Source organism: Mustela putorius, unplaced genomic scaffold, assembly GCF_011764305.1.
Source record: "Mustela putorius furo isolate JIRA1106 unplaced genomic scaffold, ASM1176430v1.1 tig00537227_pilon_pilon_pilon, whole genome shotgun sequence".
NCBI lineage: Eukaryota > Metazoa > Chordata > Mammalia > Carnivora > Mustelidae > Mustela > Mustela putorius.
Genome location: NW_025422368.1, coordinates 34,499,171 through 34,515,469, shown reverse-complemented (window position 1 = coordinate 34,515,469; position 16,299 = coordinate 34,499,171). Strand labels below are relative to the sequence as shown.

Sequence of the window (16,299 nt, the reverse complement as noted above, 5' to 3'; positions counted from 1 at the left end):
AGGAGTCTAGCCTACCCGATCTGGACATGCTGTGGGGGCAGGAGATGGGTGATGAAGCATTTGAAGAAAGGAGAAGTTACTTCCCTTGCTTGGGGCTCAGGGCTGGCCCTTGCACTCCACTTTGTATGCTCAAACCCAAACCCAACTCATGCTGGCACTTTCCTCAGCTCTCCTCCAGGCCATCCAAAACCTGACGGTCCCTATCCTCCTACCTGACCCATGTCCACAGAATTAAAACCCTGGCTTTTTGCAGCCCAAACAGATCACATCTAGGTGTTAAGGGGAAGACGATCTAAAAAAGAGTCTCCGGGATCTGTGATTAAACCATCACTCAATGTCCCAAAGGTATCTGCATTTTAAGAGGCAAAGAGTTTAAAACCCTTTTGTTTTTGCTGTAAATGTGGAAACTAGGAATATTAGCACATGAAACCATTTTGAAAAAAGTAGTGGTTGCACAGACCAACTGGCCCAGCTCGTGGACGGCCTTGGGAGCTATCTTTCTTTCAGGGATTCCGACTCCTTCACTGAATCACACGTCCTTAGATGCCATAAGGATGTCGTGTTGGGTTTCTGTGTACACAGCAGCTCACCTGCAGTGCTGGGACTGCCAAAGGAGGGAGGACTGGTGGCAGAATGGCCACTTGTCTGGGTCATTGGGAACCTGGAGGGCCTCATCCTAGAACACGGGTGTACTGAACAATGTGTGGTTTCACAGCACTTGGAACCGGAAACTGAAGTCGCCCTAGGAAGACTCCTCCTGGGAGCTGGAAAGCTGCCCAGCTTCCCAGCACCAACCTCCTCCTAGCCCCAGTCCACGTCACTAAGACCACAGCAGCCAAGTAGAGTGTCCCGCCCTGCTGCACGTGGTGTTTGGCTCTCCCAGCCCTGGCAGAGAGGACCAGAGTGACAATGACATAATTTTGTTAAAAGTCTCTCTTCCACGACTTGGGGTTGAGGGGCGAGACTGTCATTCCAATTCAAGAGATTCTGAAGTGCAGAGGCAAGGCAACCAGGTGAGGCAGCTATTACAGAAGGTGCCCCGTTAGCAGGGAATCAAAGATCTCTTTCGCTGCACTCAGTAGCTCTGGAACGAACGAACAGCTAGTTCTTTTCCCAGTAAATTAATCTCATCATGTGAGATCTCAGTGTGTTGATTTCTTCCTGTGTGTGTGGGTGTGGACAGTTTTTGCATATTGGTGTGGTGGATCACACTTGACCTTGACCACAGGCATTCTGAGCACTGGGACATTGAGGGCTACACCTGACCTCATGCTTCCAGACGCCCGCTGTGTCCTGGGAAATGTATTTATGGTTGTCAGATGATGAAGGAATTAAGGTGCCCTGTCTACACTACGTGGACTCCAAACCACCCCGAACCGTGTCAGACCAGGCAGTGACCCTCCCCGTGGGGGCCTGAGCTGCAGCGGGGGAGTGGGCGCTCTGGAAACTGGGGCTGACTTTGACTCGGCCCCATCTCCACCAGAAGCTTTCCCAGCCTTCTCCAGTCAGCATCAGAGGATGAGAACAACTCCTCTGACGGCAGCCTCTTCTCATTAGCAACCTGGAACCACTGCTGTGCTGAAGGCTGCATTGTTCTTCCACGTTTGAATATCAATTTGCATAATGAAGCAGGTGAGAGCGCCTCTTGCCCGTTCAGGCAGCCCTGATTGGCAGAGAGAGAGAGGGATTTGTACATAATTGGCTGCAATTAATTTGACGCGCTTTTATAAGGAGAAAAGGAAAAAGCAGAAAATTGCTCAGTGCTCCAAGTCAGAGCTGCATCTGCACCCTCTGTGGGAGTGTGTGCGTGCGTGTGTTTGCAGCAATGGGTGGGTGTGTCACATACAGGCCTGTGAGTGGTAAAGTCCTGTGTTCAAATGCACTTTTTTTTTTTCTCGAAGCAAAAAAAAAGGCTCCTTCCCCTCAAGGTTCCCATGCTCGGGAGGGGCCGCGGCTGCAGCATCCTTCATAACGCAATGCTGTTAGCCATCTTGTTCAATCTGTCGTTGAGGCCACTAGGAGACATCATTAGACATCCCAGCATTCTTTCTTTAGTACCAGGATGACACCCAGCTCCACATCTCTTTTGTACTCAGTCCAAAAAAGGCTGAGTCCCAGCTGTCTCAGGGTCTGTTGGCAATCAGTTCTTGCAAGCAACGGAACAGGCGTGCACCTCGCTCAGATCAGACTGCGGTGCTAGCGATAAGCTGAGAGGCGTGGGAGCAAGCTTTCAGGAACTAAGCATTTAACAGTTTTAATACCAAGGTGGTTTACAGACTTGAGCTACTCATGGTCTCCTTGCGATGGGGACTTCAGAAACAGCCAATACAGTGATGAAGATGAAGGGATGCCATGGCGTACGTTTCCCTCCTCTCCAATTCTTTCTTCCCTGCCTTCTTGCCCTTTCCTCTCAGAGGAAGGTTCCTGAGAGTGGGATCTTTTCCTTTCTAGCTGGATTAAGTAAGTACACGGGTTCCTTCCCAGGAGAGAGAAAACTCAGCCCCCAGTGACATTCTGCGTCAACCCTCATTAAGTCAGCAGCTTTTAGACGTGCAAGGGACTATGAATTCAGAAACAAAGACAACAGAGCCCAGATTCGAGCGAAGAGAGTCTCTTCTAAGTTCCTGCGCACTAACGGCTGGGGAGAGAGTGGTCTATCCACTCTCCGTGGGGGTCCACCATCACCCCCCCAACCTGGAGAAGCTGAGGAGGCAGGCCAGGCAGATCCCCATGAGAGGGGGCTTGACTGGATTCTGACGCCTCAGGCCAACACCTCTAGGAGCGCACGGAGAGGACACACGGCTCTGTCGGGGTGGTAAAATGGGGCAGCTGCAGGTTCCGGGGCAGCTCTCCCCAGATCAAACCCTGACACCCTCACTTGCTAGTTATGTGACTTCGGGGAATCTGCTTGACCCTTATAGAACTCTCCTCCTCATCTGGAAAATGGTGTCACTAATCTTTACCTTCAAGGGTGGCTATGAGGACTAAGAGTAGCCACAGATGGGAAGTCTAACAGCAGACCTCTAGCACCTGCCCATTACATAGTTCATCACATGTTCAGTAAGAAGGGCAGAGAGGATCGGGCAGATTTGGCCCCAGGAATCCCAGTGACTACGAGCTGGCCAAGACAAAAGCCCAAGCGAAGGCAGCCATTACAGATCCTGTATTCGAGCTGTTTACCCCCCATTCTGGGCTGAGAAGAAAGGCAGTGGAGACAGGAAAGGCCCCTGGAGCAGGAGAGTCCTCACCTGAGGGGCTTATGGTGATCTAGCATGGACGGTCTCTACGCTCAGCCAGCATTCAAAGAAGACTCTTCCCCATATCAGACAAGTTCATGGGTACTTCAGAGATTCTCTCAAAGGGAGAACACTGGTCTGCCACTCCCAGAGGGCACCTGGTTGCTTACATGGGTCCTTCCGGCTTCTCTGTCAAATGATGCCCTTCCTGCGTATTTCTGTTTCGGCTGCTTCATCCTGAGCAGGGGATTTCTAAAAATACCCGCCTGTAGTCCTGGCCCAGCCTAACTCCCTCCTGCCTTCCTGGCCTGATCTGACTAGAGGAACCAAGGCCCACACACCAGTGACTGGCTGGAACCTAGACCTGTCACCCTGTCCTCTCAGGCCAGCGTCAGCCCTTCTCCATGCTAACTGCAGAGGGTGAACGCCAAGCTCTCCGAACAACCTCTGCAGAGCACCTCCAGGAGGTTTGAGGGGAGTGGGAGAAAAGGGGGATGCCAGAGCCCTAATAACTTCCCCCAAAGCAGTTTGCTCTCATGACCCTTCTCGTACTCGTGTTTTCCCGGCCGCCTCCTGGCAGATCCTGTTAGGTGGGTACTTACAAACCTGTACTTTAACTTCCACCTGCATGTTGAGAGGCCCATTTATCTGAAAAGGTTCCCCCAAGTGACTCTGATATTCATACTCTGCTTTCTGCCACCTCTTCCCAGGCAGCCACTTCTCCTGCATCTCCACAATAGAAAGATCCAGTCGAACGGACTGACCATCTCATTGTTAAAGTGAGGACCCGAGACTCCGCTCTTCCCCCCCCCGACTCTCTCCCCCAAAGTCCAAGCTGTGTGCACCCTGAGGGAGCTTCCTGCCGCCTTATTTTCTTCTCTCCACTAGGGCAGCTCTCAGGATCATATTGGCGGAGGTAACACCCTTGATACTCTGAATCAAAGCCCCCCAGACAAGACTGGGTGAAATACCAGAGGAGACATAGGCCGTGGGTGGTCTCCCCATGGCTCCCCGAGAGCCATGCTGGAGAGGAAAACCCAGCGTCAAACTGTGAACAACATGGTTGGACTTCCCCAGCCTCCGGCGCCCTCAGGCCCCCGCTGGCTTGAGCATGTACCCTGCTGTGCAGAAAGCTTCCAAAAACAGAACAGGCCTCACACAGTCCACTGGGCCCCTCGTCCACTCTTGCCGTCATTAGGACAAGGAGGCAGGCACTGGAAAGGCAAAAGGTTAAAACATCCATAGAGCCCAGAGCCTGCACAGGCCACAGTGTTTACCGTAGATACAACTGTGGCATCTCTAAAACCGAATTCATTTTAGGCCTGATGCCTTTGGCCACATCTAACTTTTCACAGCTATGTTAATTTGTCTCCAAGGACTTGAACTTAGTTGCCCAGCACGAAACACTAATTCTTAATAAATCCTCAACCCACAAGCTAAGATTTAACGAGCATAAAAAGTTTAGCCCCCTTACACTCAAATACTTATTTCTAGTTTTTGTTTTTAATGAGAGAAAAAAAAGATGTTGAGGACCTCTCTTGTTTTCCTTTGATGTAAGTCAATTTCAGAATGAGGGACCTGCCTTCCATAGCCAGCTAAAGGGAATAGTTGTCTTTTCTTAGGACCAGAGACTCAGCTGGAAGTAGAGGCCAACATCCCTGGGGGTCCCAGAGCCTCTAGCTCTCCCCAGCCCGAGACAGCCTGACGGAGAGAGGCCTGAGATGGAAGCCAGGCAGATAAATGTATGATCTGAACAGCTCAAAGACATGCTCAAGCTTCTCCCATTCCCAGAGCACCTAAAACTTAAGGATGCATGCCACACTGTATGCTCTGATTTCTTTTAACTGAAATCATTTATTGCCTATTGCTGGCTTTTGGGTGGGGCTCACTTCTGTTCAATGGAGGTGGGGAAATTATGAATTCATACTCATGCTATTGTGTTTAATTGCCTTTTTAAAAAATGTTATGGCTCCAGGAAGGCTTTTCTTCCTCTTATATGTTACCTAGGGACACCTTTCTAAGAAGAGTTATACAGAGCCAAAGATTAGTTCTGATTTTTTTCTTTTCTTTTCTTCCTTCCCTTCTGCCTTTATTTCTATTTCTTTCCTTCTTCCTTCCTCCCTGCCTTAATTTCATTTTCTCTTGTTTTGATTCATTTCACAGAATGATGGTTCTAATATCAACAGAATGAGATGAAACTTTCTTCTTTTTCTGTATAAGAAGGACAACCTTCCTCAGATCCATATTGTAAAGCTTATGTTCTGTGCACAGGTGAAACTGTGTTCCTAACGTAGCTCTGTGTCAAGTTCCTAGCTATCCAGATCGTTATCTTGTTGTTTGTATGTATTCTTAGAGGATAGATATACAGTTGACCTTTGAACAATACAGGTTTGAACTGCCCAGGTCCACTTAAATGAGGATTTTTTTGATCCAGTATTTTTTTGATCCATATTATAAATGCATTTTCTCTTCCTTGTGATTTTTTTTCTTTTCCCTTTTTTTTTTTTTTTTGAGAGAGAGAGATTGAGAAAGAGTGAGCGAGCTTGAGTGGAGGGGGTAGGGGCACAGGGGGAGGAAGAGAAATTCTCAAGCACACTTCCCGCTGAGCTTGGAGTCTGATGTGAAGCTTGATCCCAGGACCCTGAGATCATGACCTAAGCCAAAGTCAAGGGCCAGAAGTTCAGCCCACTGAGCCACCCAGGTGCTCCCACCTTCCTTATGATTTTCTTAATTTTTTCCTCTAGCTTTATTATAAGAATGCAGTTAATAATACCTATAAATATACAAAATATATATTAATTGACTATTTATGTAATCAGTAAGGCTTCCAGTCAACAGTAGGTTATTAGCAGTTCAGTTTCTGGGGAGTCAAAACTTAGATTTTTTTGCTGTGCAGGGGACTGGCACCCCTACCCCCACACTATTTAAAGGACAACTGTGTGTGTACTTATGTGTATGTATACACATGTGTGCACGTATGTGTATGTATACACACATGTACATGCATGAGCACGCACACATAGGTGTGCACATACATGTATATATACATAAACACATATGAACACACATATATATATATGAGCGTGCACTCCTGTGTCACAAATAATCTAACAAGGAAGATGGGTTCATCCACACAAAGCGAGGACATCTGTTCACCTTTATTGAGAAAGATGTCCCCAGGGCCTTAGGAGCACATAAAGTCCCTTCCAGGTCTGGGATTTGAACAATGCAACACAATCCGGAATATGAGAGGGGTGCCTTAATAATACTGTCCACAGAAAAGAGTTGTGGAAATGATGGAACGCACAAAAACCTGTCTCTAATCCCCTTTGACAATGACATTACTACGAAAAGGTCTAGGAGAAGGTTGCATGGGAAGTGCACACGTGTCGGCCCCAAGCGCAGCACGAACGGGAGCCCTCAAGGACACTTGGGTTTTTGACTATTTCCCTAAAAATTCAGCAGCGTGCAGAAGACTTCTGTGGTGTGGAAAATACATCTGCAAATCTTCAGTGTAATGGCGATCAATTCTTTGAAGTGAAGGAGATTCGTGAGAAGAGGGGCTGGACTGGATCCTGCTGTAAGAAACAGCCACTTTGGAAGGATGGGGTGAGATGAGTAGGAGAAACCCTGAAGTCTAACATCTGCGGGGAACTCAGAGAGCAGGTCAGAGGAGAGTTGCAAAGGCCCCTATCTGTTTCTGGGGGCTGCCATAGCCAACTACCAAGGACATGGTGGCTTCAAACAACCCTAAGTTATTTTCACACAGTTCTGGAGGCCAGAGGTCCGAAATCCAAGTGCCAGTGCTGTGTTCCCTCCAGAGGCTCTAGGAGACAGTCTGTTCCTTGCCTCTTCCAGCTTCCAGATGGTTCTTGTGGCTGCAACAATTCTAATCTCTGCTTCTGCCTTCTCCTGATCTTTTCTGAGTCAAATCTCTGCCTTTCTCTTATAAGGACACTTGTCATTGGATATAGCATCAACCTGGGTAGTCCAGGATGACCTTATCTTGAGATCCTTAACTTAATCACATCTGCAAAGACCTTTTTTTCCAAATAAAGGTAACACTCACAGGATCCAGGGGTTAGGACATGAACGTATCTTTTTTTTGGGGGGGGGTGGTCCATTCAACTTATGATAAACCCCAACAGTACAGAAGAGGTCAGGGGTGAGGAATCCTGTGTAGGGAGCCATGGAATGTCAGGAAGGGTCACTCAAGGAGAGAGCGACACAATGAAGCCTGATGCTGTGCATGGGTACACAGAAAGGAGAGAAAGGAGACTCTGGGCCCCCCCTTGGAAGCCCACTAGCCAGTGCCAAGATATCTGCATCCTGGGACTGGGAGGGTGACCACTGCAAAGCCCCACTAGATGCCTCGGTCAAGGTGTCCAGGCTAGTCAAAAATGAACTCAGGAATCAGAAGTGGGCAAAAGTAGTCCCATTCTCAAATAATACTAACAAAGTGGTGAGAGTCGACCCTGAGCAATGCCACTGGGGCTGGGCAAGCTCTAGTCATTGCTCTGGGGGCCCCTGGATGTAGGCCAGCCTGCAAGGAATGAGGGAGGACTCTGTGCTTGAGGTAGTGGCCCACGTGCAATGTCAGATTGGTTCTGGTAATTGACAGACATAAGGTGCAGGTGTCCCTTCCCCTCCGCACGTGTGCCCTGTGCCCTGCGTCCTCCCAGGCTTGGGGGAGTTTTCTTTTCTTATCACATCCTCCAGAATTGCTCTCGACCAGCTGCTACAAGAAGACTGGTTGCTTGACAGCTCCACAGGACTCCCACGTAAGAAATCACACCCTAGTTTGCTCAACTACCTGAAGGTCCAGTCCAGGCGCCCATTTCTAGCTCCCTGGCTCATTAGTCATGCCTGCCACTTTCCCTAGTAAGCTATTTTTGGCTCCGTATTCCATGATCTGACCAAGAAGGTCTGCGCCAGGACCAAGGCGTGGCAGATCAAGTTTGAGGTCAGCTGTCTCTCACTGGCTTTCTGCCTAAAATGAATAGGGCAAGGAAGACACCTCTGTACGAGGGAAAGAACAGGACCCATTTCCTCCCGTGCTCAAATGCCATCCATTCATTACATATCAGTGTACTATGGTGTGTATAGGCTTCTCACCAGGCTGGTTCTCTTCCAGAATGCATACGGACTTGTTCGCATGTTGATTTAAAAGTTCTACAAGGTCTCTATTCCAGAAGGATGCATATAAGGGGACTTCAAGATGCTATGGGACTTCACATAGAATAATCAATATCTAGAAAAACCATGAGTCCTCATTTAGCTGTTAGAAGGCTGTCCTGATAGTACCTTCAATGTATAGGCAAAGGGGGTTGCCCTCATTAATTAGACAGGTACTGTTCAGACATTTTAAAGTTAATAAAAATTCCTACAGTTCCTTGAGGAAAAGAACCACAAAATGCACTGTGGGTGTGTAGGACACAGGGATAGGGATGTGTGAAGCAAGAGGATGCCAAACACCTGGGGAACCCAACGGTCAGACATCAGCCTCTGCTTCCTTTACCCCATGACTCCAGAACCTCTCTTTCTCTCCCCTGCTGCCCCTCTCCCACCATCATCCAACAGTGGCTTAAAGCTCAGGGTCACAACAGGCTCAGGTTAAAGTCAATGTGTGGACCATCAGCCTGTACAAGTACTAGAAATCACCACCCTTCTCTTTTTAAAGGAATGCCTCTGAAAAACTTCTTAAAGAAAGTGCAAATGAGGGACACCTGGGTGACTCAGTCGGTTAGGCATCTGCCTTCTGCTCAGGTCCTGATCCCAGAGTCCCAAGATCAAGCCCTGCATCAGGGGTGGGGGTGGGGGGGTGTTGTCCTTGCTCAGCAGGGAGTCTGCTTCTTCCTCTGCCCCTTTACCCCGCTCATGCTCTCTCTCAAATAAATAATTTTTTTTTAAAGAAAAAGAAAATGTTAAAATACTATCAGTTCATCAGATACCTGCTTTTTGGGAGAGGAAAAGGATCTAACTTGCTATGCTTTGACAAGGAAGATGGTAGGATAGGAAGAAAGAAGATGAATGGAAACCAAGCCCTGTGATCTGAACAGGATGGCACAGGGCTTAGGGGCTGGAGGCAGCAAGCACATCAGAAGGAAAATGACTTAACCCTTCCCAGGTTCAGTTTCCTCATCAACAAATGAAACATTCATAGCACCATTACATAAGATTGTCTGTGTAATTCAGCTGGCCTTATGCCCGGCTTGTACAAACTGAAAAAACGTGAGCAGAGCTGTCATTGTTGAAGTTATATTAATAATAGTCAGGATTGTTATTATCTTTATCTGTAGCAATGGTAGTCCTGGTAGGGGTAGTGTATGGCGACCTCAGGGTTAAGTGAAACTGACAGAGAAATCATTAAATGAGAGATTCAATAACTCCCTGAAAAGTGGGAGCAGGGGCGTCGATACCAATCCTTCCTGACATCATAACTTTGTCTGGGATGAGTTACAAGGGAGATGTCCTGATGAAGTGGTCTAAGAGCCAAACACACAGGGACACAAACCTTTAGCTCTGTCACTTGAGACTGTGGGACTTTAGGGAAGTCCGGAAACTTCCCCGACTCTCGGGGTCTTCATTTGTAAAATGGGAATAGTCATACCTATAAGCAGAGGACACATATAAAATAGATGTAATGTGCATGACGTACATAGTAGGGCCCAGCAAATATGGCTGGACCTTCCTTCACCTGGTGGCCAAGCTCTTTCCCCTCCTTTCTATGGTTGGCAGACTACAAACTGAGAAACCCATCTGGGTAGGGGAGACACAGGGACATGAGCATGGGGCACTCTCTGTTAGGAGCAGAAAGATGTCACAGGTCTCCTTACACTCTGTTCCCACTGGGGGAACTGATGGACTGTACAGTAGGGCTGCTAAATGTTAGAACATGCACCCATATTTAGTTACAGCATGTAGTGGAATAATTCCCAACTCACTGATGTAATGTGCTACTGCAAGATGGAAGCCGTCCAGTAAAAGGGAGCCCCAAAATAGGTTTTCACGGAAATTTAACTCTGAATGTTCTGATTCTGTACCTTCACAAATGAGATCTGGAAAACACTTATCTGCCATCAAGTTGAAGACAAATCCCTAAAGATATATAAATTTAATGGCTATAAATACCTTCCCATCATCACTCCAAGATATCTACCACTCGATCTCAGTTGTATGGAAGATAAGCCATCCGTGATAGTGAAAACAAGTTTAAGAACTCTTTTCCATTTTAAATGTTACTTTCCTTGATGAAAATATAATTCCATTGAAAAAAAGAGTCTTCAAAATCACCTCATTTCTATTCTCAATGTTCCTGTCTTGACGACTTCATTCTTTACCTTTTCTTTTTCTAAATTCACAGAATACACTTGCTGTCATGCAGAGTCAGCCCAAGACTTTGTTTTCTTAAGGTGTTGCGAAGGGAAACTAGTATCGATTTTGACATTTTAAGTGCACTTTCAGAAAACCCTCTTTCGGATTTGTATTAGCATTCCTGACACTGATGTGCGTTATATGTCATTAGTTACTTAAATGTTTGCTATAATTATGTAAATTATGTTGACACTGTCTCGTAGGATGCTTACGCTTTACGATTTTGTCATCTGTAAAGTTCTAAAATGTATCTGATAACCATTTTCAAGTATTTTCAAATTAGGCAGCTGTTAAAGGGTTCTTGCTCTCCTGTTGCTTTCTTTGCCTATAATAGGCTATAGGCTCTAATGCCTAGCCCTCACCCCACAGGCTCTTTTTAAAAAAAATATTTTATTTATTCATTTGAGAGGGAGATAGACAGAAAGAGAGCCTGAGCAGGGGAGAGAGGCAGAGGCAGAGGGAGAAGCAGGCTCCCTGCTGAGCTGGGAGCCCGATATGGGGCTTGATCCCAGGACACTGGGATCAGGACCTAAGCTGAAGATTAACCACCTGAGCCACCCAGGTGCCCCCTCCCCCCAGACTTTAAAAAAAAACAAACAGGATAACCAGATTATGATCATGGTCCAGTGGAGCTCATGGTCAGACAGGGGAGATCCAGTCAGGTCCAGGTGTCCAGATTATGACAGAATAATGTGGAAGACAGGTGTTATTAATGAAGGGATGAAAGACTGCCGGGTCACAGGAGAAATGACTCGCTGTCTAGATGAGCCAAGGAAGGCTCCACAAATGAAGTGACCTGTACTCTGAGCCTTGAGAGTTCCACAGGAGTTTGGTGAGTGAAGAAGTCAGGAGAAGAATATCCCAGGCAGATCACAGACAAAGAGGCATGGCTCGGAAGGACAAGAAGTCAAGAAGCCTGGGATGTAGGCAGCAAAAGTATAAGCCCTGGCCGACCACACTCAGTGGGAATCACACGTGAAGGCCCTCAGAGGCACATCAGGAAAAACGTCTTTATTCTCTATGCAATGGAGCCGCTGAAGTTCTCTAAGCAAAGAATGGGTGGGATCTAACTTTTCAGAACATAACCAACGTGGTGTGAAGGACAGACAGGTGCACAACCTCTCTATGTAAGCTACCTCGAACGATATATCCTTTTTAAACCACAATTGGGACAACAATCTCCTTGCATCTTACTTAGGCTTATCTCAAATAGAAGATTGTAGAGTTGTCAACCGGTGGCTCATGAATGTATAGGGGAGATAAATACAGTGTCCTAAGTAACCCTCAGAGATATCTGAAGAAAACAAAATAATAAATATGGTGGATCCCTCACTTAGTAGTCAGAGCTCCAAGAAGGACCGTGTTCCACGGTACATCTGCCATATTATGGATGGCATGGCAATATAGTCCTGCCATATTGCATCTGGGGATGCAATCCACCACACTTCTGCAGATCCTGACATCAGGATATGGTCTCCCATACCTCTGACAAATCCACGTGTGAGGACATCGTCTACTGCCACATCCCTGTTTTAGGACAGTCACAGTCCATCTCACCAATGCCACATTCAAGTGTAGAGCCCTGAGGAGGTAATTGTTCTTAACCCCACTACTGCCCAGGCTAGACAAACAGGCACAAAAATTGGTGTTAACAGGAGGTGAAGGGAGGTATCTCATTCAACTTTTCTGAGCCAGCATCATAATGATAAAAGATGTTGACGAAGGAACAAAGAGAAATGTTTAAAATGAATTAAGTAATAAATGCAGGAATATATGAATACATGAATAATAAATCATGCGTTAGAAGAGAGAAGTAAATAAAAACCTAAAAATAAGGGAGAAGGAAATAAAAAGGGAGGTATTATTTAAAAGAAAAAAAGAAGAAGAAAATAAAGGAAGATGAACTGAAGAGAGCGGTAACACGAAAGGGTAAACACAGCGAATGATCCAAATATGTACACATAGTTTTGGGTTTTTTTTCCATTCCCTTAGAGGCTTGTTTACCTTCTTCACATGCTGTTGAGTGTTCCTGGCGAGTAGAGATGACTACATGGAGAAATCAGAACGTGGGCCCTCAAAAAGATTAGCTCTTCCTTCTTACTCTTCTCAAACCATTTGTTAAGGGTTTAAAGATTTATTTGGGGGGAGACCTACTCCTCCTTAGAAATAATTAATTATCTGACCTATGTGTTCTAAAGCCACACCTGTCCATGCCTCATAGCTTCAACCTGAGGACAGGGATGGGAAATCACATTTTCTAAATCTGAAGGAAACAAAGGGTAGGAAATTTGTTGAGTGGAAGTTTCCAGAATGATGTGGGGCATCCATGAGTTCGACTGGACACCCCATGGAGGTAGTTCCTCTCACTCCTCTTGGACCATCACAGTTTCAGGAGACAGATCGCCCACAGAACCGTGATGCTTCCAGCAGACCCAGAGAGTATGGTATTTAGGACAGGTTTGGCACATTCTTGTCCAGAAATATGCAAACCAGTGGACACTTTCCTTCGTCTCACAACTGCACAGCTCACCAGGGAGGTCTGCAGTTGATATGGGGGTTACCTATTCATCAGCACCACACGGGGAAATCATCAAGTTAAATAGCAGTCAGTTTTCTTTGGGAACACTGTGAACTACTCTCCTTCTCAGCCCTAGGAACACACAAGCATGCCGTTGAACAAACAGAGAGCCCACAGTCAAATACCACTGGGAGGAAAATGAAGGCCACAATGGACCAGAGCCCTCAGTGTGGGTGCAGAGGGCGGTCCCCTAACAACACCCCAAATGGGCAGCCCTGTGCTGACAGGCCACCCAAGCACATTCAGCAGGAGGTACCCCATTCTCAGGAAACTGCTAGCACGCCAAGCCCCTTATTTGCAGCCCGGGGCATACTGGGGCCAACCTTTCACAAATCAGAAAGCAAATGCGAAGCACTATTATTTCAGTAGGGAAACTGATGTTTGCTCCCAGGTCCCAATTTAAGGAGACACAAGAAAGAACGGCCAGTTCTAAAGATGGAGAAAATTAACAGGTATATGAGAACTTCGAGTATGGCTCAGAATGGGACTGAGGGAACGATGGGAGGTTTCAAACGGTCCTCTTACCTTTTTGTCACTCAGGCCAGAAACCTGGTCCACATACTCCTCTTGGATCATGAAGGCAGCTAAGTTGGCAGTGTAGCTGGCCAGGAAGATGACAGCAAAGAAGGCCCACACCGACACCATGATCTTGGAGGTGGTCCCCTTTGGGTTCTGCACGGGTACGGAGTTGTTAAACACCAGACCCCAGAGTAACCAAATAGCTTTGCCGATGGTAAAAGATGGGCCACCTGGCTCTGTCATGGTGAAAAGACAAGGATAGGAAGTTACGACAGAGTCACAGGCTCTCATTAAACAGAGATACCAGCTCTGCATAGACAAATGCAGCTGGTAAGTTCCCGCTCAGAGCAGGAAACCCTCCGACTAAGACACAGGCATTTTTTAGTTGAGAGTCTGTGCCTCTCTTCTGGGAGTACCCCCTTCCCTGGAGGAGGTAGCTTCCTACCCCAATGTAGACGAGACCCTCACGACCACACAAAAACTGAATGACAAAGGCAGCAACCCCACTACTGCCACACTCGCATCCTCACTTCTGCTGTTCCTAAAATTTCTATTTGTATCGACCAAGAAAGGACATCAACTTCAAAAAAGGTCAACAAGGATTGTGTGGAATATTCTACCTTCATCACGGACCTGCTACAACTTTATTCACACGGATGCCAAATGGCTTGGAATGTCCTTTATCCTTAATTTTTCTTTAGCTTCTAGCACTTAGAACCAAATGTTTCCAGGACAACCTTGACCCCACTCCAAGGCCAATGAATCCCAGCTGGGTTTCCGATCATGACAGTTCCTGTGTATGAGACTATCAGGACATCCAGAGAGGAAGTCATAGACCCCTGGCTTGGCCATGGCATCGGAGGGCAGAAAGGCAGACTGTCTCTGACCTTCCTCCACCCAACCTTGACATCCATAGTGCCAAGGCTTCTGCCCAGACTTGTTGTGGCCTTGCTGCTTTCCATGTCTGGCAATGGCAAAATCTCGCCTGACGTCTGGGTCTGCCTATATGCCCCTCCACAGCGGAAATAAACATCTGCGCGCACAGTTTCACTGCACATTAGCACAGGTCTTACAATGCGATCTGTGATCTTGAGAGCATCTGCTCTGACAAGTAAATCAGTGACTACACACGTCAAGCCTCATATCTAACTGTGCACACACATCTGTGCATGGGGACCTGACTTCATGGAGCAGATGTGTAACTCCAAAGTTGTTCATAAATCAAAGTTCTTTCCACTGTAAAATGCCCCAGAGACTTGATATTTAAAGCGGTCCCATGCTGAAATCCTTTGTGAAGACAGGTGCCCCTTGGTAAGTAAGTAACTGAAAGCCCTGGCTTTGGATTTTGTGGCTAGATGATCTTTTGCCTTTTTTCAAGGTGAAGGGACAGCACATCCTCACTTCCATTCTTGATGCTGTCAACGTATGTATGTACTTAGGGGTTTCTCAGATGTTTTGCTTGTAACTAATCATACCCCTCAGGATGGGGGGAGCTCATGGCTTCTGGAAGACTCTCTAGCACAGGCACAAATCCCCTGACTGCACCATATAGTGAAGACATTGAAACTTCCAGGCCAGAATGCGTGAGCCGAAGAAGAAGGTAGGTCCGCACCTGGAAATGTCCCCGTGTGGCAGGGATTCAGAGCCTGGACTGTGAGAAGGACTAGGGGAGTTCTGACACAACACTGCTGCCTAGCCCCGCAACCTCGGAGATTCTTATTAAACTGTGATGGGGGGTTACTCTAACTGCGACCAAGGTAGAAAACCACTACTCTGACACAGAGCAGTGGTCCAAGACCGACCCGGAATTAGTGAGTCAGAATGTTAGAAAATGGAGTACAAGCATCTTTGTCTTCTAAGTGCCCCACAGATCATTCTTTGTGTAGCTGGACTTAAAAAGGACTTTCCTCCCAGAGGCCTGATTGCAGAAGAAAGCTCATTCTGGATGGGAGAAGATTCAGGAAAAAAAAGTGTAGTCGTTCCTAATTGTGGGATTCTCAAAAAGTTTTGGATGAGTTGTTTACGGGGATCCCAAGTCCCCCCTTCAGGAATCTAGTAAATGTTTTGTGAAGTCTCGTAAATGGCTTGAACACAGGGGCAGCCCTTGTATCTCTGGACCCACTGAGCCAGAAAACTGGACTGCCCCCAATGGTAGGGATAGGCGATAAGTGCTATCTGCTGGCCATTTAATTTCCACACCCCCCCTCCCCGGCCCACAATGTGTATGCTTCCTGGCAGAGGTAGATGAGCCAGGGTCACAAGTTTGGAGAACTTGCATCTCAGAGGTGGAGAACTCCTTTGCCACAGCTACCTAGCATCTATCTCGGGGAGCCCAATTTTCTTTAGTCTTAATATATGGCTTTATCTGCCTAGTTAGTCCATCTGTTCAGACAGGCTGCTCACAGCCTAAGGTTATCAAAATAGTTTCCTCTGACACATTTATGCTACACGAATACACGGCCAGCTTTCCTCTCATTTACCCCAGGGGTAGAACTGGGCTCACTGGGTGAGGCTTCTGCCAGCAAGGGACATACAGATCCAGACTAATCTCTTAATTGGGGGGACCTCTAATGAGCTGTCAAGCTGTTGACA

General features: G+C 47.0%; 1 protein-coding gene across 2 annotated transcripts in view; it reads right to left on the bottom strand.

Annotated features, from left to right (window-relative positions):
• GRIN2B (glutamate ionotropic receptor NMDA type subunit 2B) overlaps positions 1-16,299 on the bottom strand; it is a 423,927-nt gene that overhangs the window by 48,065 nt on the left and 359,563 nt on the right. For both annotated transcript variants that reach the window (XM_045073121.1, XM_013057879.2), the window contains one exon: positions 13,714-13,943. In XM_045073121.1, the coding sequence (XP_044929056.1) occupies positions 13,714-13,943 (230 nt within the window). The remainder of the gene's footprint in view (positions 1-13,713; positions 13,944-16,299) is intronic.